General features: G+C 41.4%; 1 protein-coding gene across 5 annotated transcripts in view; it reads left to right on the top strand.

Annotated features, from left to right (window-relative positions):
* Nucleotides 1-25,419, top strand: part of WDTC1 (WD and tetratricopeptide repeats 1) — a 64,562-nt gene that overhangs the window by 4,127 nt on the left and 35,016 nt on the right. For all 5 annotated transcript variants that reach the window (XM_025278652.3, XM_025278654.3, XM_025278650.3 and 2 more), the window contains exons 2-3: nt 9,786-9,933; nt 11,298-11,381. In XM_025278652.3, the coding sequence (XP_025134437.1) occupies nt 9,886-9,933; nt 11,298-11,381 (132 nt within the window). In that variant the 5' untranslated portion in view covers nt 9,786-9,885. The remainder of the gene's footprint in view (nt 1-9,785; nt 9,934-11,297; nt 11,382-25,419) is intronic.

Here is a 25,419-nt window from a genome sequence, read left to right as displayed (position 1 = left end):
TTTCTCAGAATGGGAGTCAGGCGTTTCTGGTCAGGGAGCTTCATCCGTTGAGGCCTGAGTGTTTGGGTGCCAGTGGCTCTTCCGGTTCCCTCTTGAGCTGGACATCTGGATGTAACACAACTGCAATTGAATCAAAAAGGAAACATTTCCAAATTGATTGACTTAGTTTTCCTTGACCTTTCTACTAGGAGTGAAATTAGAGGGTGAAACTTAAAGGGCTTCCCTATGAGAGGTACGTTGAGTTGTGGCAGGATTTGGGGCGATCCAAGTTAAAGGTGAAATGCAAGACCGGATGCTCTTGAATTCAATGAGAAAGGATAATGTTATCAGAATACTCTCCCATTTCTGTTTCTGTTCCCTTCCACTACCTTAAGATAATTGTGGCCCTATGACACTGCAGATAAATTAGTATGGTCACTGAAAAGCAAAGTTCTGAGAACAGGAAAATCTTTTACAAAACTCAGATGGCGATAGAGAACTCTACAGACAGAGAAGACATCAAGGTGAGTTTTCATCCAGAGCTCCCAGAGTGGAGCATTTCTTAGGATGGCCTTTCCCAGAGAATGCTTCAGTCAGCCCCATCAGATCAGATCAGATCAGTCGCTCAGTCGTGTCCGACTCTTTGCGACCCCATGAATCGCAGCACACTAGGCCTCCCTGTCCCTCACCAACTCCCGGAGTTCATTCAGACTCACGTCCATCGAGTCAGTGATGCCACCCCATACGGAATCATTTAAGCCAGGAGCCTCAAAGTGGCAAAGAACTTTTCCAGTGATGCTTGGCTGATGGGCTTGGCCTGCCATCCACACCTTTCTCAGATGTTCTTGTGCCAACTTAGTCCATGACCCTGAAAGCAAGCTTTAAGTTTGTGTTTGAGAGCAGCAAAGTCAAGGTGATTTTGATGCCTTAGCCTAACCCTAAGAAATAAGAGACAGAGTTTCTTTTGGCAAAGAGTGCTTGGATGTGGTCTAAATAAAGATAGTAGGAATTCTTTTTTAGTGGTCAACAGCCTGGGTTCTGGAGATAAACTATCTAGTTTGACTCTTCATTTAATTACTGTAACTTTGGGAAGTTAACTTCTCCATGCCTCAGTCCTTCATCAATAAAATGAGAATAATAGTAGTACCTGTCTCAGGGCTGTTATGAGGAGGGGTCTGTCAGACAGTACTTGTAAAATGCTTAGAATGTCCAATAAATACTATTTGCTAGGCTCAGTATCAGGCATTTCCTCCCATTCCTCATCACTCTGTGAAGGTGGGCTTTATAATCCCTGTTTTATAGATTAGGAAACTGAGGTTTATAAATACTGTCACAGAGAAAGTAGGTGGCAGAACTGGAATTTGAACCTGAGGTCTGTTGGACTCTGCAGCCAACTTTATTTTATTATTTTAGTTCAAATTACCTTTATGCATTGGAAGTGCATTTTTCCCCCATAGGATTGCTCCAGTAGGAAAACCATTGCAAATAGAGAGGAAACTTGCATATATATTTTGCATAATTCAGGATGTTGACAGGGAGGCCAGTCAGCTGTCACTCAGCTGGGGGCACTTCCCTGTAGTGGGAGGCAGCAAGTCCAGAGGAAAGAGAATACAGATGATGTGGATTCAGTCTCCACTCTACTGCTTCCTAGCGGTGTGTCCTGGGATAATGGTATTGGAAGGGATTTTGCAGTGCATCTCAGTCTACGGCTTGTTTTTCAGATGGGTAAATAGGCTGAGGGAGTGAAATGCCGTACTCAGAGTCACACAGCCAGTTAGAGGCGCGTCTTGGCTTGGAGCACAAGCCCCTGATCCCAGTTCAGTGCCTCTCCCTCAGTACCGCATAGCAGTGGGCTTCAGTTCCCCCTTGTTAAAAGGGGGTCATAGGAACTTTCCAGCTTCTTCTCAAGGTTATTGTGAAGTTCAAATAAAAGCATGAACAGAAGCATTGTGATAGGTATAAAACACTGTTTGTATGCAAGGCAGTCATGCTGTTGTTCATTCAGCAAGTCTTAATATATTGGTACCTGCTAAGCCCACATCACTCCTTGGGAGACCCAGGAGGGGTCAGTAGATGAATCAGATAGATAGAGTTGGCCCTCAGGATGTTTTTAGTCTGTTAAGGAAAAGAAGCCACATAAATAGCTGCTATTCAAGTTAGGAGACAAATGAAGGAAAGGGTGAGAACTAAATTTTCTTAAATTGTGATTTTCAGGTAGAGAACCGAAGAAAGGGTTTGGGGACTTTTCCTCCTTTATAGCTGAGATATAATTTACTTACCATAAAACCCATGCTTTTAATGTGTGCAGTTCTTCACTTTTTGATACAGTCACAATTGTATAACCATCTAATTCTGGAACATTTTCATCACCCCCCCCAAAAGAAAACCATACCCTTTAGCTATCACTGCCCACCCCCAATCACCCCATCTTCTCTCTCAACCCTAGACAACCACTAATGTACTTTCTGTCTCTATAGCTTTTTCTATTCTTGAGATTTCACATAAATGAATTCACACAATATGTGGCATTTTGGGACTGGCTTCTTTCCCTTAGCATAATGTCTTCAAGTTTTCATCCGTGTTACAGTGTGAATCAATACTTCATTCCTTTTTATGACCAAATAACATTCCGTTGTATGAATAAGCCACATTTTGTTTATCCATTCATCAGTTGATGGACATTTTGGTTGTTTCTGTCTTATAGCTATTGTGAATAATGTTACTATATGCATTCTTACACAAGTTTTGTATAGAATTTCTTTGTTTTCAACAAAGTCACTTTTTTCCTCCTGATCTTGTATTTCAAAGCTAGCAGAGGTGATAAAGACATCCTGTTCTCTATGCCCCACCATACCACGCACAATGGAATCCTCAGTGTCAGCTTTGTCTCTCTGGTAGGGAAGGAAATGTGGAAGAAATGTTGTAACCATGCCACTGAGCATAGATAACAGGAGTTATCCGGTCTTAGAATTTAGGTTTGGCTACCATATATTCCCTCATAGCTCAGTTGGTAAAGAATCTGCCTGCAATGCAGGAGAGCCTGGTTCGATTCCTGGGTGGGGAAGATCCTCTGGAGAAGGGGTAGGCTACCCACTCCAGTATTCTTGGGCTTCCCTTGTGGCTCAGCTGGTAAAGAATCTTCCTGCAATGTGGGGGACCTGGGTTTGATCCCTGGCTTGGGAAGATCCCCTGGAGAAGGGAACAGCTACCCACTCCAGTATTCTAGCCTGAAGAATGTCCATGGGGTCGCAAAGAGTCGGACACAGCTGAGCGACTTTCACTTCACTACTACTGCTGTTGCTAAGTCACTTGAGTCGTGTCCAACTAAGCCTTCAATTAACAATCTATTAAGCCCCTACTATGATCCGGGTATATATTTTGCACTTTTATACATACTTCATATATTCCTCACAATGATCCATTGAAGGAGGTTAGCATCCTTCTTTTACAAGTGAGCAAATTGAAACTCAGAAAGATTAAGTAACTTGCCCAACCAGAGGCTGAAATTCAGGCCCAGGTGCCTACGTATTTTAAGTCTGCTTCTCTTTCTGCTACATTAACCAGAGCCCAAACAAGGACTATGGCACACCTAAAATGGGTGGTTCCTCGTGTTTGCATATTGCCATTTAATCCTTGGTTCCAGATGAGTAATCTTCTCCAGGTGTACTTTGTTCTAGGGTTTGTTAACCTTAAGCTGTTATATTACTGGTACCCTTTGCATTATGACCCTGGAGAAGGAAATGGTAGCCCACTCCAGCATTCTTGCCTGGAGAATCCCATGGACAGAGGAGCCTGGTGGGCTACAGTCCATTGGGTTGCACAGTCTGACACGACTGAGTGACTAACACTTGCATTGTGAAGTATGAGTTCAAGTCCTCCAAACTGAATTTAATTAGCTTCCTTTAACTGTAACAGATATAGGCCCATTGAAGAAAGTTTCCCAGTAGCCTGAGTTAGAAGTCTGTGGAAGTGATGGTGTTAAGTTCTAGGTGTTTTAGAGCTCCAGGAACAGAATACCCTTTGGAAGATACAACATCTACATAGCAGCTCATGTTTTCTTTATAACATTAAGTCATATGTTTTCCTCTGTGCCTTAGGTGTTTCTGTATTTCTCATATTCCTGATTCACAAAAACTGGCTTTCTTCTTTTTCTTTTCCATTGAATATCAGCTGGAGTTTGCCTGTAGTATCTTAAATTACAAGTAAATACCATTCCTAAACCTTTGTATTCTAGCTGGAGAATGTTTTCTTGACCTTTCATATTCTGCTAGCAAATTAGCCCTCAATGTTATGAGAGCTTTAAGTGTGAAAATCAGAGTTTATTTACTAACTGTGCTATCCTTAGGATGGAGAAGATACATTAAAAGTTTCTTGTTGTCTGGGAGTTCCCTGGTGGTTAGGACTCAGCCCTTTCACTGTGATGGCCTCAGTTCAGTCCCTGGTTGGGAAGCTAAGTTCCCACAAGCCGTGTGGTGCAGCCCCCAAAAAAGTTGCTTGTCAACTGTTAAACTCTTCATTCTTCATTAGTGATTTCCCAGGAGTCTGCCTAGCTCTACTGTTATATGTTTAGATGTGTGAATAAATGAGTATAAATAAGATTTAATTTATTATTCCATGTTGTTCCTTCTGAATTTACTGTCCTAGCTATTCATTTTGATCATCTGACTAAGGTAAAGTCCGCCTTCTTCAGTCTCTCCTTGGAGCTCCGATTATGGCCTGGGTGCCTTTGATGCTCCAGTAACTATGCCTGCATTGTGTGCTCTTAGTCTGTCACAGTCCCTGGCAAAGGAGACACTGAATTTGTTACTTTATGGATTCTTGAAGTCAGTTTGGTCTTTTTACCCCTCAACAGAACTGAATGTTATGTAATTCGCATACTGCACCAGAGATAGAAATTGTCTTGAATTAAACACTTTTCTAGTGTTTAATCACACACACACACGTAACCTCCTTTTGCCAATTTCAATATTTATATCATTTCATGTCTATGAGTTCTTTACTCTGTAGAATTGACTATTTCTGAACCTTCCTTAAAATAATGCTTTTAAAATTTGACCATGATTGAATCTCACATTCATATAACTTTTATTTACTGCTCTGATTATTTATGTATTTGAGAAGTATGAAACTAGTTATGCCCTCTGTACATTTGAGTGTATTTCTCTCCTGAGGTGAGCCTTTTAAATGATCTCTACTTAGAAGTGTTTCTAAGAGGTTTGTCTGCCTCTTAAAGTTTGTGAAGAGGCACTGTTCCCTTAAGAGAGGAGAGGGTGGGCCGTGCTACAAAATGAGCTATCTGCCAGTGTGCTATCATTTCTTCTCAGGATGGGAATGGAACTGTTTACCAAAATATCACCTGAGCAGTAGTTGTGTTAAATTTGACATTTTGGGTCTTAAACCTCTGCCTACCAGTCTGATACTGTTTTAAATCCCAGTTTCCATTTTACCATTTACCTGAATAGCAGTGATTTTTGCTTGCCTGGTTTCTCTGCTTTTACTCTTCTTATTCCTTTTAGTATTTCCAAGCCACACACCAATGTTAGCTAGAGTTGCTTGTGGCTTGTGGGATTTTAGTTCCCCCACCAGGGACTGAACGCACGCCCTTGGCAGTGAAAACACCGAGTCCTAACTGCTGGACCACCAGGGAATTCCCTAAAGTCCCTTGCCTTTGATTCTTTGCATCTTAGCATAGGTACTGTATCTTTTTACCTTCACTATTCCCTCATGACTAGCACAGTGCTGTGTGCTTCGTTAAAATTCAGCTTATGTTTTAAGAAAATTAGTGAATGAATAATGACAATTTATTTGGCTCTTTTGGGGATTCCCTGATAGCTCAGTTGGTAAAGAATCTGCCTGCAATGCAGGAGACCCTGGTTCTATTCCTGGACCGGGAGGATCCGCTGGCTGCTGCTGCTGCTGCTGCTAAGTCGCTTCAGTCGTGTTGGACTCTGTGCGACACCATAGATGGCAGCCCACCAGGCTCTGCTGTCCCTGGGATTCTCCAGGCAAGAACACTGGAGTGGGTTGCCATTGCCTTCTCCATTGTGTGAAAGTGAAAAGTGAAAGTGAAGTCGCTCAGTCGCGTCCGACTCGTATCGACCCCATGGACTGCAGCCTACCAGGCTCCTCCATCCATGGGATTTTCTAGGCAAGAGTACTGGAGTGGCTTGCCATTGCCTTCTCCGAAGATCTCCTGGAGAAGGGATAAACTACCCACTTCAGTATTCTTGGGCTTCCCTTGTGGCTCAGCTGGTAGAGAATCTGCCTGCAATGCAGGAGACCTGGGTTTGATCCCTGGGTTGGGAAGATCCCCTGGAGAAGGGAAAGACTTCCTACTCCAGTATTCTGGTCTGGAGAGTTCCATGGACTGCATAGTCCATGGGGTTGCAAAGAGTCGGGCACGACTGAGCGACTTTCACTTGGGGATTCTTGTGGTGATCATTACTCTAGGAAATTGCATACTGGAGTAGTTTATTTATGTATACATAGTGGTTAAGAGCATACGTACAGTTCTGGGTTTGGGTCCCTGCTGTGTCTCCAGTTTATCAGCTATGTGACGTTGTGGGAATTGTTTCATACCTATGACTCTGTCTCCTCGTGTGTACAGTGAAGATAAAACCAGCACTACCATACAAGCTTTTGAGCTGATCGTAGCACTGGTTGTCTCCCTTCTCAGAATTGTATCCCCCTAGATCTTTGTGACTTCTTGCCATTCACATTTCAGCTTAAATGTCATTTTCTCAGAGAACTCCTCTGTATCAGACTGGATTTGTAGTTGTCAGCAACAGAAACCAATTCTAGATGATTCCTAAAAGAATATTAAGGAAACTCAACAAAATATCAAGGAAGGCCACAAAGCCAGACTTGAAGAATGGGCTGGAACAAGGGAAATTAGTTAGTAGCCAGGACCCACAGCCAAAATTATTCACAGAACCAGTCCCTGAGGTCACTGCTGCCACTTACATAGCTTACACCACCAGCTGACTCGGCCTTAATGGCAACTGTAGCCCCCTTCCTGCCAGCATGGACTCTCCATGGTCCTCTGATTCTTTGACAGCAGATCTCAATTAAGGTCTGGGGCTCATGTGTCTGTTGACATAGCCTGGGCCATATGCACACACACTAGGTATAGGAGAGCCTCAGAAAGAGAATCTTGTCTCCACCATTCTCACTTCATAGTGAGAGGGCTCTCTACTTCCCACCAGACTCATGAGATGGGAAATTCCCAAAATACAGGAAGGAAGTTCACATGCTGAGCAGCCAGACAAACTCCAAAATGCACTATATCTTTTTTAACCTCAAGTCTAAAAGTAGCTCATCGGTCACTCTCTGATCAGCTTGTTTTATTTCATCATAGCACTTTTCACTACTGGACATGGTCTTATTTTATCTGTATTATTATTTGTTATCGATCCCCTCTTGCTAGAAGATAGGCGCCCTGAGAATAAGGAATTTGCCTGTTCACTGCTGTGTCTCCTGGGTCTGGAATAGTGCCTGGCATATAGTAGAAGCTTCTTGTGCTTGCTTGTTGAGTGAATAAATGAATGGGTAAATAAATATAAAGCACTTAGCATAATTCTTGGCACATAGTAAGTACATAATATTTGGCAACTTACTATTTCTTAGCAGATACAAGTATTTATGTTCCTTTCAAAATAAAATTAGGGAAAGGGCTTTATACTTACATTATTTTTTTTGACCTTCCCAGTAACCTTCTAAGGAAAAGGGTGTTGGGAGGAAAAAGTGAGCCTTCTTCTGGTGAAGCGTGCGTGGCCCCGTCACTGTTTGTTGCAATGCTTCCTGTGCCTGTGAGTCACAGGAATGACTGCCTACTTAGAGAGATTAAGAGACTTGACCAAGGCCACATGGCTGGTCTTACTTTATATCAGATATACTCACTGACTTTGGTGTTTTCCATTGTGATAAGCCCCATCTCATATTTATGGTGTTTGTGGGGGCAATTACTGTTAATATTTTGGCTTTGACTGTTGTAACACAAATCAGAGTCATAAACACAATTGCAGGCCAGTGCTTAATTGATGTCAGTTTGTTCAAATTTATAATTTTAATTTGATAGCCAAGGGCCCCTGGAAAAGCCATCACAGAATTGTAGTTCTTACAATGGCATCCCTGGATGTTCTTGGTGCTTGTAGGTCTTTTGATCCTAGGTAGTGCCCATGACTTCCATATATCCCTAGTAATGCTTACTGAGATGCAGTGCTGGTTGGCTTCCACATTCTACGGGAAGGTTCTTGCCCTTTTAAGAGCTTGTAATCCCAAAATAGATCATGGAGACATAAGCCCCAAAGAATTCAAGCTGAATGAGAGCATCTAATCAGGCAGCAAGTTTTGTTTTGTTTTTTTTTGTCCTACTGTGTGCCTAGCACTAAAGGGAAAAAAGCAATCTCCAATAACATAGTGTTTGTAAATGGAGTCTCCTTTTGTGGTTAAATGTCAAAAGAAAGGGAAGGAGTCTGCTCACAGCTCAGGTGGGGAATGTTTGGTTTTAGGAGGGTGTACAAGGGATCTTCAGGAGGCCAGCAGGAGGAAAGCCTGGGCCAGGAGATCCAGAAGTGGCTTCAGGGGGTCCTGCTGACTCAGGAGGGTTAGCAGAGAGGCCTGATGGGTCCCCAAGGCATTGTCATAGGGCCATCATGGAGAAGTAAGACTGGATCTCCTGTGTGACTCCAGAGGTAGAAACAGGACCAAAAAGTGGGCATAACAACAGGCAGAACTTTATTTTAAAATTTTGTGGGTTTATTTTCTCTAGCTGTTTTTCTTTTCTGATTGTAAAATTAATGTGGTTATGTAGAAAAAAATTGAAAACATCAAAAAGTAGAAGGAAAAATTCAGTCATACTATTTATTATCTAAAGATGGCAATTGTTATTTTTTATATTTCCTTTTTTAAACATAGCTGTGATGATAGTGTTTATTGCAAAAGAAAATACAGGCAATCTGATATAAGCATTTTTCTTTCACAAGTAGCCTTTCTAATGCTGCATTATATCATATGGCTATCCATTATTTAGCTGTTCCTCTATCATTGGAAACCTGGTTGGCTTTATTTATTTATTTTGCTCTTCCAAACTCTGTGATGAGTGTGCTTCAGTTTGGAACTTTTTTATTTCTCATATTTTGTGCTTTCTTAATGATAAATTATCAGAAACAGTTTCTCTGTCAGAGTTGTATAACAAAGAAATAGTTTGCTTCAAGAGGTTCTGAGTATGAAAATCTACCTATCAGGATACTGAAGAAGGTTTTCTTAAAGTTGGACATGGTCACCATTACATTTCCTTTCCACTCTTTGACTCTGTGAATCTATCAGAAAGTTGAATGTTCTGTCTGTGTTACTGATTTAGTTTGGGGGAGAGCTAAGCTGAAGGTCAAGGATTTTGAAGCATAATTAAAAGTTACAGACTGGTGGCATACTGAGCAAGTGAAACTTGACATCTTTCTCGCTGTATGCCTTGTTCTTCCTTTCAGGATGTGTTTCCATCTTCCTTCATACTCAGTCACACACACACACACACACACACACACACACCCATTTTCTGGAGAAGCACACACGACTCCTTCAGTGTTTGTTCCAGTGTTTCCTGTGGCTGTGAATCACTGTTTCTCCCCTGGCCCTTTGACCCTCCAGAGGTTCTTCAACACTATGGAGCAGGGCCAGCGCACCATGTCGTAAATCACAGGCAATAGCCAGTTTACTGGGTGGGCTGGTGGGGTATTTTAGGGGTGGAATCAGGGCTCCAAAGCCACCTTTCCCCATCCCTCAAGGTTTGATGATTTTTCTTCCCCCAGGTAATTAAATGTGTGTCTTGTGGACCTGGGCTTGGCTGGAATGCTCAAGGGTCCTGAAGATCCTTCTATAGCGTCCTTCTGTTGAACCTATTAAGAGAAGATGGCAAAAGTCAACATAACTAGAGACCTCATCCGCAGGCAGATAAAGGTAAGCAACCCAGCCCATGATCCAGAACATGAGGTCCTTTTTTCACCACAGGTTTCTTTTACAGCTGAATAAACTGAGGACTAGAGTCTCTGACTTGCCCGAAGTCGTACAACTAATTTACTTAGTGACAGACCCAGGACTGGAGCCGAGGTCTCTTGACTCTGATCTTTTTCCCAAGAACGTGGGATGCATGGGGATTCCTCTGTCCAAGCATGTGTACCTGGGCTCCTGAGATTGATGGAGTCTGGGGAGGGAGGGGAGCATGAGTGTGCACATCTCTGAGGGTAGGGGTACAGCAGATGTAAGGAGAGCTTCATGTTGCTCTGGCTGCTCAGCTGAACCTGGGAGAGTCCTAATCCCACTTTAGCTTAAGCTCGCTCTTCTCTTCTTTGAGAGTCTCCTGTACCAAAGCCTGCACCTCTTCTCTGCGGTTTGTACATGGAAGACACTCTAGTACTATGAGATGAATAGATGACTGGGCATTCACACTCATTTAGCTATGTAGCCCAGACTTTGTCAGGGAGGCCCTCAGCAAAGGAACACAGGGGTGTAATGGAGGAGATTCAACCAAGACAAGATGTGCTTCTGAAATAAGAACCCCAGGCTGGGGTCAGGAGCTTATAATCTCACTGCCCTAATTAACTACGTGTATGACTTTAGTCATTTCACCTCCTTGTGCTGCGGTTTTCGACTGTTAAACGATAATAATGTCTGTCTGCCTGCAGGCTAATCTTGAGGATAAAATCTAAAAGACCCTGAGAAAGTTCTTTGTAAAGGTTTGGTGACAAAAATCTTTAAAAAATTAAGTGGCGTGCAGCATCAGGTGTGGTCGCCGTCTAGAAGGACCAAGCATATGCCTCCCCATGAGCCATGTACTTGGTGCACGTTAGTCTGTGTGTCATGTATTCTGCTCTGCATCCTTTTGCAGCTTTGTTCACTTGTTGGGGCATTTTCTTGGTTTGATTTCATTAGACTGGGTGGCCCTCAAGGGCCAGGACTAACTCCTAGAGGCACAGAGTCACATAATTGGAGGACTGTGCAAGTTATTTTTCTCCTTTGTATATATCCCGGAATATGTGTCCTGAAGATGATGCCCACCTTCTTTAACCTAAATATGCAAACATTCTATTTGTTGTTCCAGGTTTGTTTTTTTTTTTGAACCTTACAATTAGGACTTAGTGCTTAATTACATACTCTTTTCTATTCTCTAATCCCTGCTGAAGTATAGTGTAAGCTCCCGCAGGCCAGTTTCTTGTTCTCTTTTTCTAGCTCTAGCCCAGCACATTGCTGTATATGTAATAGGAACGTAGTAAATCATGTTACATTTGAATCAGTTGAACCCATGAGTTTGTTTCTGTCTGCAGGAGCGGGGTGCCCTGAGCTTTGAGCGTCGCTACCATGTCACTGATCCCTTTATCAGACGGCTGGGCCTGGAAGCAGAGCTGCAGGTAGGAGCTCCAGTTTGCACCCTAGATGCAGATGACTGGTTCTCCACTCTCTGCCTGCCGAGAATCCTCTTGGCACTGTTCAAAGCATAAACAGTTTTTCTCTGTAGGTCATACCTGAAGGTTACCTCTTGTTTATAGCAGCTTTATTAGGCACAGAAATCTGAATCAAGGTTAGTGATTGACACGGTCACACAGAAGTTGTTTTTTGTCATACTATTTCCTTGGTGCTTGGAAAAAGACTATTGAATTTCTTTCATACTGCTGTTTTTACTATTGGCTTGGACAGTTAAGATTCTTACCTTTGTATATGAATTTAGAGTTTACAAAGTGTTTTCTCTCGCTCACACACGCACACACACATGTTTTCTCATTTTATCTTCAGAGAAATGCTGTGGGAGGTAGATAGGAAATAGATACATATTTTTTTGAAAAAGAGATTTAGAAAAACTCAGCACCTTGTCCCGTGTTGTGTTGTCCTGTCCAGTCCATGGAGAGTCAGGTCTAGAGTCCAGAAGTTGAGCTTTTTCGTTGTGTCAGACATAAAAACAGTCCATAATGTTAGTTTCATTCCCTTTCCTTCCTCAAGATCATGTTCTGAATCCAGCTTTTAGCTGTCCTGTCCAACTTAGTGTCATTCTTGGTTCCTTCACATTAGTGTTTTTAAGTGATTGTGTTGATCTTAGAAAAAGATTAGAAAGGAAATTATTGAATACTAACAGTGTTATCTGGAGGTAGTGAAATTATAGATGATTGTTATTGTTTTCTTTTCATTATAAACTTTTATCCCTTATAAAATATGACTACATTAATAGTAATATGGAAAAGAGAACTAGAAATTACATCTTATTCCCACCTCCCTAATATAGTTACTATTAGCATTTTATATACTTTGTTTTATCTCTTGCATATTTTCACATAATCGTAATCACACTTTGATTTGATATTTTTTTCTATAATAATCCTTTTCTCTGTATTACCAAGTAGTCCTCACAGCTTTCACTGAAAATTTTTTTCTGATTATAGAAGTAGTAAATATCATAGTAGAAAATATGGAATCAACAGAAATATATAGAGAAGAAAACAAAAATCACTTTTAATTCTTCCATCCAGAGATAAACATTGTTACTGTTTGGAATATTACTTTTGTGTATTATGAAGCAGAATGCTCATTAAGAGATGGGCATTAGAGTTGGATAAATTTAGTTTCAAGATCTATCTTCTCTCCAGCTGTATGTACAAGTTACCCCTCATTTCCTGATCTATGAAAAGGAACAATAGCTGAGAACTGTTGTGATGATTAAATGAGGTGATTTTGTAAAGTGATTAAGACAATACCTGGATCATAGTAAGGTAGTTCAGTAAAAATAACAATTATTATTATTAAGTCTTCCAGTTTTTTTAATGCTTATATAAATTTTTTTCTACAAAATTGGTCTTATACCATTTACACAGTTTGTTACACTCTTTTATACTTTCATTTTCCCATATCCCATGGACAGAAGAGCCTGGTGGGCTAAAGTCCACAGGGTTGCAGAGTCAGACATGACTGGAGCGACTTAGCACACATGCACATATCTCTAAAAAGTCTCTGAACACATGAGTTTGTAAATACATTGTACTATTTATCCTTTGTTTCTTTCCATATTTCCTTTAGAATATAAAGTACCTCTGTTTAGTGCAGTTGGGCGTGGTGCATGGAAAGTTTTACCTCCGAGGGGACATTTGGTAACGTCCAGAAACAATTTTGGCTGTGAAAACTAGAAGAGCTCTACTGGCATATGGTGAATAGAGTGTAGGGATGCTGCTAAACATCCTCCAACCAGAGTACAACAAAGAACGTGCAGCAAAGGATTATGCAGCGCCCAGTGCCAATAATGCCAAGGCTGAGAACCCCGCTCGGGGGGGATGCTGAGTAGACAGTTTCCACTAGCTGGCTGGGCTTCTCCTTTTAACTGTGCCTCCACCCAACCTGTATTGTCTCTATTATCTCTTCCTGGTTTGATAACTTTGTCCACAATAGACTTGGAAACTTCAAGAACACAAAACAGGATTCTATGATTCCCAAAGATTTGGCACTCAAATACAAAAATATGTTCAGGTAGATGAATTGTTTGAATTTGCACCTGGCTGAAGGCAGCCTTGTTGGGAACCTGTAGCAGCAGTGCGCAATATGAAGGAATGCACACAGGTTTAGATGTTAACACAAACATCCCAGCTTTGCACTTGTGAGGCTTAGAGAAGTCAGAGCAGATGGAAAGAAGACTGGGAAAAAAATAGGCTTATGAGAGAATCAGGGGGTTGGACCTGTAAAGTTGGGAAGCCTTTTGGATAGCTTTGTGGAGATGTCAGGTAGGCAGTTGATGGTGCTAACTGGGGGAGAGCTCTGGACCATAGGGAGAAATTCAGAGACTTCAGCTATCCATTTAGGCTTAAAGAATAAGCCTAAATCTCACTAACTCTTAAGAGATACTCCAGCTGTCAGAATTGATTACAACCTAAGGAGATTGAAAAGTTAACCACCAAAGAGAGTCCATGAAGTAGAACAGAAACAAAACCAGAAGAGTGTAAGGAGAGCATTTCAAGAAAGGAGTGGTCAGTTTTACTCAGTGCTTCGGAAAGTTTGAGTAAGTGGGGGCAAAACAATGACTGTGGCCTAAACTAGAGCAGTTTTATTGGAGTGGTGAGAATAGATACTAGATGGAAGGAGTAAGTTGGACATGAAGGAGTGCAGTAGCAAGTAATGGTAGTGGTTTTGCCACTTAAGTCCTGTCGAGCTCTTACGACTGTGGTTTTTCAGGCTCCTCTGTCCATGGGATTCTCCAGGCAAGAATTCTGCAGTGGATTACCATTTTGTTCTCCAGGGAATCTTGCCAACCCAGGAATCAAACCCAGGTCTCCTGCATTGCAGGCAGATTCTTTACTGACTGAGCTACGAGGGAAGCCCATAGCAAGTAGACAACTCTGTATTTAAAAAAAATTTTTTTAGGAAATTCTCTCATAGTCCCATGGTTAAGACTCGGTGCTTTCACTGCAGTGGGCCTGGGTTCATTCTCTCGTTGAGGAGCTGAGATCCCACAATTGCACAAAATTTTAAAGAGGGTGATTAAATTTTACTTATCTATTTATTTAGTTATTACAAACTTTTCCCCTAGATGAAAGGAAAGATAGGATGTAAGCAGTAAAAAGGGTAAACAGTTGCAGGAAGGGGGACCCCTTCCAGCGCCAGAGAGTGGGCTCTTGTCTAACACTCAGAAACGAATTGTCTGAGGAGACACACATGCTGACAAAGCAAGAGACTTTATTGGGAAGGGGCACCCAGGCAGAGAACAGCAGGGTAAAGGAACCCAAGAGAACTGCTCTGCCCCGTGGCTTACAGTCTCAGGTTTTATGGTGATAGGATTAGTTCCTGGGTTGTCCCTGGCCAGTCATTCTGACCCAGGGTCCTTCCCGCTGGCACACTCATCACTCAGCCAGGATGAATTCCATGAGAAGGGTTTTTAGAAGTTGATGGGACATACGGACTGGCGCCCCCTCTCTCCTTCTGACTTTTCCCAAACCCTTCCAGCTGGTGGTACCTTGTTAGTTCCATTTTGTTCACCAGGACCTCCTGTTGTAAGAAAACTCTTACTGTTGTGCCTGGCCGTGGTGGGAGGTTTTGATAAGTGGTTCCCCTAACAAAATTGTAAAAGATGACCTTCTCTTGTCTCTACACCTCCTCCTCACCGTTTTTTCTTAGCTCACTGCCTGGATAACTGACTTGCACAGATGTATCGAGTCTCTCTTGTCCTGCTCTCTTCTATTCGACTTTAACCAGTGGGGAGTCTTTCAGGAGATTGGAGGAAGAAGACATCTGTTTTTTTCCCCCTTTTTTCCACCCTTCAAAGTCACTTTTGTTTTGTTTTTATATTTGTTTTCCAGCTCTATTGAGCTGTGTAGACAATTCTTGAAGGACTTTGTTTACCAAATGGGACGGTAGCTGGAGGGGCATATGGGATCAAAGGAGGGATTTGTAAGAATGGGAAGAAATACTAGAGCTTGTTTGTATGTTGATAAGAGAGAAAGGGATTGAGGATACAGGATTAGGACAGAATGACTGAAGGAGCAAAGTCCTAAGGAAGATTGGAAGGTTTAGGATTCAGAGTTGAAGCAGAGGGTTCAGCCTTTGATAAGTGCAGAGACATTTCTATCATTGTTACAAGGTCCGGTGGGTCTGGGGCCAAAAGAAGCATGAAAAGTGAAAGTGTTAGTCGCTCAGTCTTGTCCTATTCTTGGCGACCCCATGGAGAGTAGCCCCCCAGGGTCCTCTGTCCATTGAATTCTCCAGGCAAAAATACTGGAGTGGGTCACCAGGGGATCTTCCTGACCCAACGATCAAACCCAAATCTGCTGTGGCCCCTTGCCCGTGGATTGTTTACCCGCTGAGCCACCAGGGAAGCATAGACTGGGATAAAAACCAGAACATCATTGTAATAGTCTGTACAGTAGCAGTTCTCAAAGTGTGGCGTGCAGACCCCTGGGATCCCCATGACCTCTTCAAGGGAATCCATGAGGTCAAAACTACTTTCATAGTAATATTAAGACATTGTTTGCAAAACTAAACTAATTCATTTAAAAGTTTGTGGAAAAGTGGTAAAATTGTCATTTTAGTGTGAATCAAGGCAAGTAACATCAAATTCATTGAATAATTCACCCTATGCATTTGCAGTGACAAGCCAGTCTTACTTAAAATGCCCTTGATGTAAGTGCAATAAAACTTACTAATTTTAAATTTCAACTCATAAGTACAGATCTCTTTAGTATATGGGGTAGAAAGTACTGCTGCTGCATACTGAATTATGATGGTTGTCTTGAGGAAAAGCACTTGTTCAGTTGTTTTGAGTTGTAAGCTCAACTGGACATTTTTTTCATTGAACACCATCTGAAAGAATGGCTAGCAGACGAAAACTGTGGTTATTCAAATATGGATATTTGGCAGACATTTTCTTTAAAATGAATGAAGTAAACTGTCACTTCAAGAAGAACAACTGACAGCATTTGTTGCCAAGGATAAAATTTGAGCTTTAAAGAGAAAAAAAAAAAAAAAGAATGTAGGAAAACTTGTGTTTGCCACCAAGAGCTTGATAGCTTCTCAATACTTAAAAAAAAAAAATTATTTGGCTCTACCAGCTCTTAGCTGCAGTATGCAGCATCTTAGTTGTGGCATGTCGGATCTAGCTTCCTGACCAGAGATGAAACCTGGGCCCCCAGCATTGGGAGTGCAGAGTCATAGCCACTGGACCACTGGGAAAGTCCCTTCTTAATACTTCTTAAAAGACTTTTTGATGAGATCTGTGGTGATTTTAACAAATGTCAGCAATATTTTATTGTATAATAAATGTTAGCATTTGAAGATCTTCAAATTCAACAAGTCGCTATTTTCCAAACAGTCATACATGTACAGAAGTCATACGTGTGTAAAAGACCCAGGCATAATGTAAAATCAACCAGCACTTTTTAATGTAGCAGGTTACCAACAGCTCATTTATGTGGATTCAGATTCCACATTGTAACATTAAGAAACCATTATTTGTCCAGTTTTTGTGTAGTATTAGAGAAGGATACCTACAATGATCTGAAAAGGCCATTAAAATACTGCTCCTTATTCCAACTACTTATCTTTATGAGGCTGGATTTTCTTCATATACTTCAACTGAAATAGCATCTTGCACCAAAGTAAATACAGAAGTAGATATGAGCACCCAGACATGAGAATCCATTAAGCTGGACATTAAAGAGTTTTGCAAAATGTAAAGCACTACTGCCATTCTTCCCATTACATTCTTTTGCCTTGGAAAATATAGTTACTTTTTATTTAAAATGTGTTAACTTATCATTATTATTTTAAGTGAAATTAATAACTTTATTTTTGTTAAAGTTATAATTAATAATGTTAAGTTTAAATGAAGTTAATATTTCAGTTTTAATTTCTAATATGGTAAATATTGATAACCTATATCAATAGGTCTTGAGACTAAAAAGTTTGTAAACCAGTTGTCTATAAAGACACGAAGCTGAGTGACTGGATTGTGTCACTGGTGAGAAAAAAGAAAGTAGAGAGATGAAGGCCCAGGACCAAGAAAAAGGCATTTTCGGCATCTAGAGATTATCTATTTCTTCTCTTTCTCTACTCACAGGAGACAGAAAGAATAGCATAGTGGTGGAAGAACATGATATCTTGGAAGTCAAGGAGGAAAAATATTCAGCTGTACTGATTTTTACAATCCTGATCTCAAAAGGCTATCTTATTTCCCTCTTTCCTAGTTTGAGGTTGAAAAGGATAACCTTTTTTGATACCCTCACCCCCCACTATAGTAATAAAAATGCTATTATAAGCCATATGACCTTGGATAAGCCCTTTAACTTCTGGGGCTCATTTCCTCATCTGTATAATAAGATACACATCCTGTTTGTCTCCTGGGTTTAAGAGAAGGAATAGTTAATTTATGTATGTAAAGTATTTAGCCAGAGAAGGCAATGGCACCCCACTCCAGTACTCTTGCCTGGAAAATCCCATGGATGGAGGAGCCTGGTAGGCTGCAGTCCATGGGGTCGCCAAGAGTCAGACGCGACTGAGCGACTTCACTTTCACTTTTCACTTTCATGCATTGGAGAAGGAAATGGCAACCCACTCCAGTGTTCTTGCCTGGAGAATCCCAGGGACGGCAGAGCCTGGTGGGCTGCCATCTATGGGGTCGCACAGAGTCGGACAGGACCAAAGTGACTTAGCAGAAAGTATTTAGCATGGCACTTAGTATATTGTAAAATTCATGGTATGTAGTACTCAAATATTAGCTGCTATTATTATTGTTATTTATAGAAAGTTCTTAAAGTTTCCTAAGATGCTGATTTGATGACATCTAACTTTTAAAAATGCTTTCTGGTCATTTTCTTCCCTTGTTTTGTTTCCCATCCATTATCACATTTGTGTGTTGGTCGCTCAATTGTGTCCAACTCTTTGCCAACCCCATGGACTGTAGCCCACCAGGCTCCTCTGTCCATGGAATTCTCCAGGCCATAATACTGGAGTGGGTAGCCTTTCCCTTCTCCAGGGGCCTTTCCCAACCCAGGAATTGAACCCGGGTCTCCTGCATTGCAGGCAAATTCTTTACCATCTAAGCCACCACAGAATCCCTTATCACATATGGACCCCATTTCATTTAGCCAGAGTTGATTTGGGGCATTAAGAAGAGGTGATATTATAAGGGTTGGGGGTGGAATAAAAGAGGTAAAATCAGCAGTAAAAGCTCCTGCCTTTTGTGGTTATTGATTATAATGCTTTCCATACTATCTGGGGGAATTTTTTCTCCTGGATTTGCTAATTTACTATTTTGTATACTTTTTGAAAAAGGCAAAAGGAAATTCCAAGAGAACTTTTAGGATATAGTGCTGAACATTTAGTAGAGGTTCACTAAAAGCCTATTGGTTTGATTGGCTTTTAAATTTTTCTATTTTAGAGCTAGCTTAAAAGTTTAAAAAGGTCATCTCCTTTCCACCGTTTTTCTCAGCCACCAAATGCACTCTCCTGGAATCAACTAGCATACTCAATTTCAATATCCTTCCAGATAAATTGTATTCATTTTTATGTAGATTCTCACCTTTTCTCACAAATGTTAGCCTAACGTATTTACTACTTTGTATCTTACTTTTGAATTTAAACATATACTTTCTTGATTTTACCATATCAGTACATAAAGATGTCTCTAATATCTAATTTTTTCATGGCTTCAGAGTATTGTGTTGTATGAGTGTAGTATAAATTATTTAAATTGTCCCTGTTGTTGGAGATGTAGATTACTTACAATCTTTTGTATGGACAGTGTTATTCCTTGCAACATCATTTGGCATATGTGGGTGTTTATCTTTAGAATAAATACCTACAAATAGAATTAGCAGGCCAGAGAGTGTATCTACCTGTAATTTTGATAAATATTAACAAAATTGCCTTTCATGGAATATGCACAGTTTATCAATTTATACTCAAATCATCAATTTACACTCTTATCACACCTCTTCACTCTTAAACATAGTATTCAATAAACAATTGTTCTCTCAATCTCAACATCTTCTCCCCCATGTAGCCATCATTCTGAGAAGTTTCACATACAAGTGAAATACAATGGGCCAGAGAGTTGGCTTCCTAAGAGAAATGTAGTCTAGGCTGATACCTGAAATATGGATGGAAGGAGCTAACTAGATTTGGGGGAGATAGGAAGAGACTGAGCAACTTCACTTTCACGCATTGGAGAAGGAAATGGCAACCCACTCCAGTGTTCTTGCCTAGAGAATCCCAGGGACATGAGGGAGCCTGGTGGGCTGCCGTCTATGGGGTCGCAAAGAGTCAGACACGACTGAAGCGACTTAGCATCAGCAGCAGCAGGAAGAGAAAAGTTCTAGACTGAGAGAACAGCATTTGAGTGATACAAAAGAGAGTAGAGGGTACTTGGTTTAAGAGAACAGATAGTTACAGATACAAATGGAAAAAGGATATAGATGAGGTTGGTGAGATGAGTGTGAGTGGATGATGTTTCATAATGAAGGGTGTTGTAAGCTGTATTGAAGATTGTTGATTTTATCCTCAGAGCACTGGAGAGCTATAGAGTGGTCCGTATCATGTAAGCAACATGATCAGAGTTAAGGTTGTTTTTGTTTTTTAATTAAAATTGCCTTTAAAATGAAGATTGCTGACATTTAAACTGTGGACAAATAGACCACTTAAGAGACAGTGGTAGTGATTCAGGAAGAAGTAATTGGTTACTTGAACCTAGATAATGGTAGTTTGGATGGAGAGAAGTCAGTGAATTTGAAAGACATGTAAGAGGTAGAATTAACAGAATTCTTGATGATTGAATGTGAAAAGTTAGGAAAAGAGAGGAGTCAATGATGAAGTTAAATTTCTTTTTAGCAGAGTAAATGATAGTATCATTTACAGAGTTAAAGAGCACTGGAGAAGAAATAATTTTGAAGGAAAAGATGATAACTTGGTTATTGCTGTTCTGGAGCTATAGGCCATGTGTCATCTAGTGCTTTCTAGATTGTTGCTGTTCAGCCACTAAGTTGTGTCTGACCCTTTGCGACCCCATGGACTGCAGCACTCCAGCCTTCCCTGTCCTTTACTGTCTCCCAGAGTTTGCTCAAACTCATGTCCATTGAGTCAATGATGCCATCAAACCATCTCATCCTCTCTTGCCCCCTTCTCCCCCTGCCCTCAATCTTTCCCAGCATCAGGGTCTTTTCCAGTGAGTCGGCTCTTTGCATCAGGTGGCCAGAGTATTGGCGCTTCCACTTCAGCATCAGTCCTTCCAATGACTATTCAGGACTGATTTCCTTTAGGATTTACTGGTTTGATCTCCTTGCAGTCCAGGGGATTCTCAAGAGTCATCTCCAACACCACAGTTTGAAAGCATCAATTCTTCAGTGCTCAGCCTTCTTTATGGTCCAGCTCTCACGTCTGTACATGACTACTGGAAAAACCATCGCTTTGACTTTACAGACCTTTTTCGGCAAGGTGATGCCTCTGCTGCTTAATATGCTGTCTAGGTCGAAGAGGAACGTTTCATTGAGAAGGAAGTGTAGTCAGCATCATCAAATACAGCCAGGGACCAGTAAGATAAGGGCTGAGAACTGTCCCTATGATTTAGGCGAGGAAGCCTCGTGTTCACCTTGGCAAGGGCCACTTTTGTGGTATCGATAGAAGTGGGTTGAGAAATTATTGGAAAATGAGGAAGTAAAAATGTCCAGTATAGACTGCTCTTTCAGTATGGTTATGAAGGGGAAGAAAAATGGACGGCCACAGCTAAATGTGAATTTGGCATCAAGGGAGGACTTTTTAGATTAGAGAACCTTTAGGACGCTTAATCCCAAGGGGAAAGAATCAGTAGAGAAAGGGAAAGTTGAAGATACAGAAAAGTTAAAAGATCATCTAGGGTTGGGATTTTGTCAGTGAAGGTTGGAAGAGAATGATTGTGGTAATGAATCATACATTTTTAGGGAAGTGGGAAGATATGAGTAGCTTTTAAGGGAAGAATAGAGTGATTGGACTTAGAGGACTTGTTAAGGATAAGAATCATTGAGGAATGATATATATTCTCTTTTTTTCACTTACTAATGTATCTTGAAAATCACCCAGATCGGTTCAGAGAGTTCTTTTTTTTGTTTTTTGGCTCCGCCTTGCAATCTGTGGGACCTTACTTCCCTGACCAGGGATCAAAGCCAGGCCCATGACAGTGAAAGTGCTGAATCCTAGCCACTAGACCTCTGGGGAATCCCTCATGGAGCTCTTTTTCACAGCTGCATGGTAGTCTATTAATAGTATGTAGATAAAGCAAGGCTAAGTCAGTGAATTTCCCATGTATGGGCTCTTACAGTTGTTTCTAATAGTTTGTAATTACAATGCCATAATGAATAAACTTGTGTATATGGATTTTAGCATTGCTGGAGATACATCTTCAGGGTAAAAACCTAGAAGTGGGAGTGCTGACCAAAGGGTAAATGTGTATGTGGTTTTGTTAGCTATTGCCATGACAGCACCTGTTTCTCCACAACTTACCAACAGATTGGGGGGTTGAGCTTTAGAATATTTTACCATTCTAGCAGGTGAAACACGGAGAAGGCAATGGCAACCCACTCTAGTACTCTTGCCTGGAAAATCATATGGACAGAGGAGCCTGGTAGGCTGCAGTCCATGGGGTCGCTAAGAGTCAGACACAACTGAGCGACTTCACTTTCATGCATTGGAGAAGGTAATGGCCACCCACTCCAGTGTTCTTGCCTGGAGAATCCCAGGGACGGGGGAGCCTGGTGGGCTGCCGTCTATGGGGTCGCAAAGAGTCAGACACGACTGAAGCGACTTAGCAGCAGCAGCAGATGAAACATGCTGTCTCAATAGAGTTTCAGATTATATTTCTCTTATGAGTGGGCTTCCATGGTGGATCAAATGGTAAAGAATCTGCCAGCAATACAGGAGACCCAGGTTGGATCTGTGGGTCAGGAAGATCCCCTGGAGAAGGGACTAGCAACCCACTCCAATATTCTTTCTTGGAGAATTCCATGGACAGAGGAGCCTGGAGAGCTATAGTCCATGGGGTCTTAGAGAGTCAGACACGACTAAGTGACTAACACACATGAGTGAAATGGAATATCTTTTTTTAATGTATGTAAGGGCTTCCCTTGTGGCTCAGCTGATAAAGAATCCGCCTGCAGTGCAGGAGACCTGGGTTTGATCCCTGGGTTGGGAAGATCCCCTGGAGAAGGGAATGGCTACCCACTCCAGTATTATGGCCTGGAGAATTCCATGGACTGTATAGTCTGTGGAGTCACAAAGAGTCGGACACGACTGAGTGACTTGCACTTTCATAGAAGGATTGTTTTAATATAATTTTGCCAAGTTTGGTTTAATGAAGGAGAGTAAGAATTTATATATGTAACTGCATGGTTTTACAAACATAAGTATAGACTGGATAAGCAGAGACTAATGCAATTGGTCATCTCTAGGGGATAGAAGGAAGAAGGCAATGGCACCCCACTCCAGTACTCTTGCCTGGAAAATCCCATGAACGGAGGAGCCTGGAAGGCTGCAGTCCATGGGATTGCTAAGAGTCGGGCACGACAGAGCGACTTCACTTTCATTTTAATGCATTGGAGAAGGAAATGGCAGCCCACTCCAGTGTTCTTGCCTGGAGAATCCCAGGGACGGGGGAGCCTGGTGGGCTGCTGTCTATGGGGTCGCACAGAGTTGGACACGACTGAAGTGACTTAGCAGCAGCAGCAGCAGGGGATAGAAGGCATAGAGTGGAGAGGTAGAGAAAAGGGAATAATGCTTCTGGACCTTTTTGTAGAATTTTTACTTTTATAACCACATTGAGGTTTTACACATTCAAAAAGTAAAATAAAGTTGGCAGAGATGGGGAAAGGGATGTCAACTAATTCAAGTAATTTTTGACATAGTACTTTGACTATAAATATTAGTTGACTATATATTTTGAAGACAAACTGAAGAAATCTTGATTGAACTCTAGTTAGTAAATTTGTCATTTGCTGCAGCAGTTCTGTAACTATTTTGCGTATGTTGCAGAACTGAGCAAATTAGTAAATATGTCAGTGTTGTTGGGGTAAATTTATCAATGTATAATAAATGTAATATTTACAATATTGATATAATGTTATCAGTGTTGTTCCCTTCCAAATATGGAATAGGCAAAAGAACTCTGAGGTATTGAATTGGAATTATTAGTATCAGTAGGAATTCATGGGTGTTTTGGGGTTTTTTTCGGCCACACAGCTTGTAGGATCTTAGTTCCCCAACCAGGGATTGACTGTGGGCCCTAGGAGTGAAAGTGCCAGATCCTAACCACTGGACTGCCAGGGAATTCCTGAATTCATAGTTTAAAAATACTTTAAATACTTATTTCTTTAAGTATGTTTATAAAATACTTTTAAAAATATTTTAGCATACATTTATATATTATTTCTAGCTCTATCTTCTGAGAGGGTCCAAGAAGCAATCATACCTCAATAGCCATGAGTTACTGGTTTCTAAAAAGAACTAGGGGTTCTTGGAGGGGTGACTGATTCAAGTCTGGGACAGCCATGAGCCTACAGCATCTTGTGGCAGAGAATTAACAGAAAGTGAAGAAATAAAAATGATAGGGGCTTATCATAAGGACACAGAAGCCAGCTTGCAAGGCATGCTGCTGGCCAAACCCGTTGTAGTTTGAGCATCAGGATGAATAATGACTATAATGAATTAAAAACCCACTGAATAAAAAATATCTGAGTTTGTGCTGGTGAGAGAGAGAGAGAAGGGGAGGAGAGAAAGTCGGGGGCGGGGGCAGAAACCACTTAATTCTAGTAGATTGTGGTGGTGGTTTAATCTCTAAGTCGTTTCTGACTCTTGTGACCCCACAGACTATAATCTGCCAGGTTCCTCTGTCCATGGGATTCTCCAGGCAAGCATACTGGAGTGGGTGGCCATTTCCTTCTCCAGGCGATCCTCCCAATCCAAAAATCAAACCCAGGTCTCTTGCATTGTAGGCAGATTGTTTACCAGCTGAGCTACAAGGGAAGCCCAAAGTGAAAGTCATTCAGTCATGTCCGACTCTTTGCAACCCCATGGACTATACAATCCGTGGAACTTTCCAGGCCAGAATACTGGAGTTGGTAGCCTTTCCCTTTTCCAGGGGATCTTCCCAACCCAGAGATCGAAGCCAGGTCTCCCACATTGTAGGTGGATTCTTTACCAGCGGAGCCTCGAGGGAAGCCTAAATGAAGAAATGAAACGTTGGGAAAATCACAGATTTATAAGCATCATACCAAATCAGTAATTGATTCAGACAAAAATAATCAGTGAGTTATCCAACCTTTGGGTGGAAATTGATGTTTGCACAATGTAAAAGTATTTTCTCACAGACAACAAAAGGGAAAATAATATTAGAGTGGAAAAACCTGGTCTGTCTATACTCAGTCTCATCCGACTCTTTGCAACCCTGTGGCATGTAGGCTGCCAGGCTCCTCTGCCCATGGGATTTTCTAGGCAAGAACACTGGAATGGGTTGCCATTTCCTGCTCCAGGGGATCTTCCTGACCCAGGGCATCTTCCGCATTGGCAGGTGGATTCTTTATCACTGCGCCAGCTGGGAAGCCAGAGCAACCTGTAGATGCCCCCTTAACATCAGGTGCCGCCTAATAGTGTGCACTGAGGAGGACACAGAATCACCCGGTGGTGGTTCTGTCAAAATGCGTGATCTGAAGCTAATCATCAGGAAGTAATCAGACACATCCAAACCCAGAGACATTCTCCAGAACAGCTGACATATTATTCAGAAATGTCAGTGTCAGAAAAAATAAAGGACTGAGGAACTGTTCCACATTGAAGGAGACTAAAAGGAAAATGACAACTAAATGCAGCATGTGATTCTGGATTGGATCCTGGATCAGCGGAATCAAAGGGGTGATATTGGGACAGTTGATGAAATGTGAATGTAGACTCTGTATTGAATAATAG

Source organism: Bubalus bubalis, chromosome 2 (assembly GCF_019923935.1).
Source record: "Bubalus bubalis isolate 160015118507 breed Murrah chromosome 2, NDDB_SH_1, whole genome shotgun sequence".
Classification (NCBI taxonomy): domain Eukaryota; kingdom Metazoa; phylum Chordata; class Mammalia; order Artiodactyla; family Bovidae; genus Bubalus; species Bubalus bubalis.
Note: the sequence above shows the minus strand (reverse complement) of the source record. Positions and strands in the feature narration are given on the sequence as shown.